General features: G+C 67.5%; 1 protein-coding gene across 1 annotated transcript in view; it reads left to right on the top strand.

The window, feature by feature from the left end:
* The window catches only part of LOC112963225 (class I histocompatibility antigen, F10 alpha chain-like), a 5,458-nt gene extending 3,914 nt beyond the window's left edge, over positions 1-1,544 (top strand). Inside the window, exons 2-5 of the mRNA XM_026060087.1 lie at positions 166-483; positions 649-921; positions 1,004-1,105; positions 1,264-1,544. Coding sequence (XP_025915872.1) covers positions 166-483; positions 649-921; positions 1,004-1,105; positions 1,264-1,355 — 785 coding nt within the window. The 3' untranslated portion in view covers positions 1,356-1,544. The remainder of the gene's footprint in view (positions 1-165; positions 484-648; positions 922-1,003; positions 1,106-1,263) is intronic.
* The last annotated feature ends 36 nt before the right edge of the window (positions 1,545-1,580 follow it).

Below are 1,580 nucleotides of genomic sequence, written 5' to 3'. Positions count from 1 at the left end.
AACGCTTCCGGCCCTGGGGGAGAGGCAGAGCGGCTGCGGTGCCAGCACTCAAAGCTGTAGGGCACCCAGTGCCAGCGCCCAGCTGGGGCCCGGCTCCCCCGTTGGCTGCGCGGGGCTGGGGCAGGGGCATGGACTGCTGCCGAGGGGTGTCCAAGCCCCTCTGAGGGGCTGGGCTGCCCCTGAGCCCCCATCTCCCTGCTTGTGTCTCAGGGTATCACACGTGGCAGATCATGTACGGCTGTGACCTCCTGGAGGACGGGGGGATCCGGGGGTTTGAGCAGCATGCCTACGACGGGAGGGACTTCATCGCCCTCGACAAGGACACACTGACATACACCGCAGCGGATGCTGGGGCAGAAATCACCAAGAGGAAGTGGGAGGCTGCAGGTGCGCCTGAGAGCTGGAAGGACTACCTGGAGACCACCTGCATTGAGTGGCTGCAGAAATACGTGAAGTACGGGAAGGCCACGCTGGAGAGGAGAGGTGAGGGCAAGGCGGGCACCCCCAGACACGGGGACGGGCCCCGGGCTTGGTGCTGGGCCAGGGCGACGGAGGGTGCTGCCCAAGCTGGGAGCGGGTCAGGCGCATGTGTGCGGGGTTGGGCGCAAGCTGCCTGACCTGSCTCCCTGCCTCGTGCCACCTCCCCAGAGCGCCCCGCTGTGCGAGTGTCAGGGAAGGAGAGCCACGGGCTCCTGACCTTGTCGTGCCGGGCTCACGGCTTCTACCCACGSTCCATCGCCATCGACTGGCTGAGAAAGGGCCACGTCCAAGCCCAGGAGACCAAGCGGGGCAGCACCGTGCCCAACAGCGACGGCACCTACCACGCCTGGGCCAGCATCGAAGCCCTCGCAGCAGAGAAGGAYGAGTACCAGTGCCGCGTGGAGCACGCCAGCTTGCCGGAGCCCGGCCTCTACTCCTGGGGTGAGTGCGGGCACCCAGAGCTCACAGAGCGCTGGCTGGGGGACAGCTCCGTGCCCCTGCTCACGGCCCCGCTCTCTTCCAGAGCCAGAGAGCAACCTGCTGCCCATCATCATCGGGGTTGTCGTCGCTGCGCTCGTCATCATTGCAGCCATCGCTGGCTTTGTGTTCTGGAAGAGCAGATCGGGTAAAGCGCCGGGGCCGGTGCATTGGGGAGAGGAAGGCCGGGCCTTGGGGGGCTTCTGGCAGCCAGGAGGAGAAGGGGGCGCGAGGTGGGGCCCCCGTGGGCGCAGCGGAGCCTGGGTGCGAGCTGCCGCTTTGGCTGATGCCTCTTTCTTCCCGCAGGGATGAGGGAGAAGGGGTACAAGCCGACTGCAGGTGAGTGCTGGGGGGCAGCTGCATGCCAGGCGGGGCGGGCTTCGGTCTCTGGTTTCTAGCAGCCCTGGCACTGGCGTATCCCAGGCCCTGACTGCCCTTGTTGCCCCTCTCCCAAGCCTGCAGCTTTTACCCCGGCCCCACGGCTGGGGTAAGGGTTCCTGTCCTGCCGCTGGAGGCTGAGGCGCTCGGGTGCTGCCCTCTGCTCCTGGAGGCCGTAAGGTGTCTCCATGGCTGGGTCCTGGCCGGGGGGCTCTGCCCCAGCCCGGCTCTCCCCACAGACAGCG

The sequence above is a fragment of the Apteryx rowi genome, unplaced genomic scaffold (genome assembly GCF_003343035.1).
Source record: "Apteryx rowi isolate R43461 unplaced genomic scaffold, aptRow1 scaffold_1644, whole genome shotgun sequence".
Lineage (NCBI taxonomy): Eukaryota > Metazoa > Chordata > Aves > Apterygiformes > Apterygidae > Apteryx > Apteryx rowi.
The sequence above is the reverse complement of the archived record's forward strand: the minus strand, read 5'-3'. Positions and strand labels throughout refer to the sequence as shown.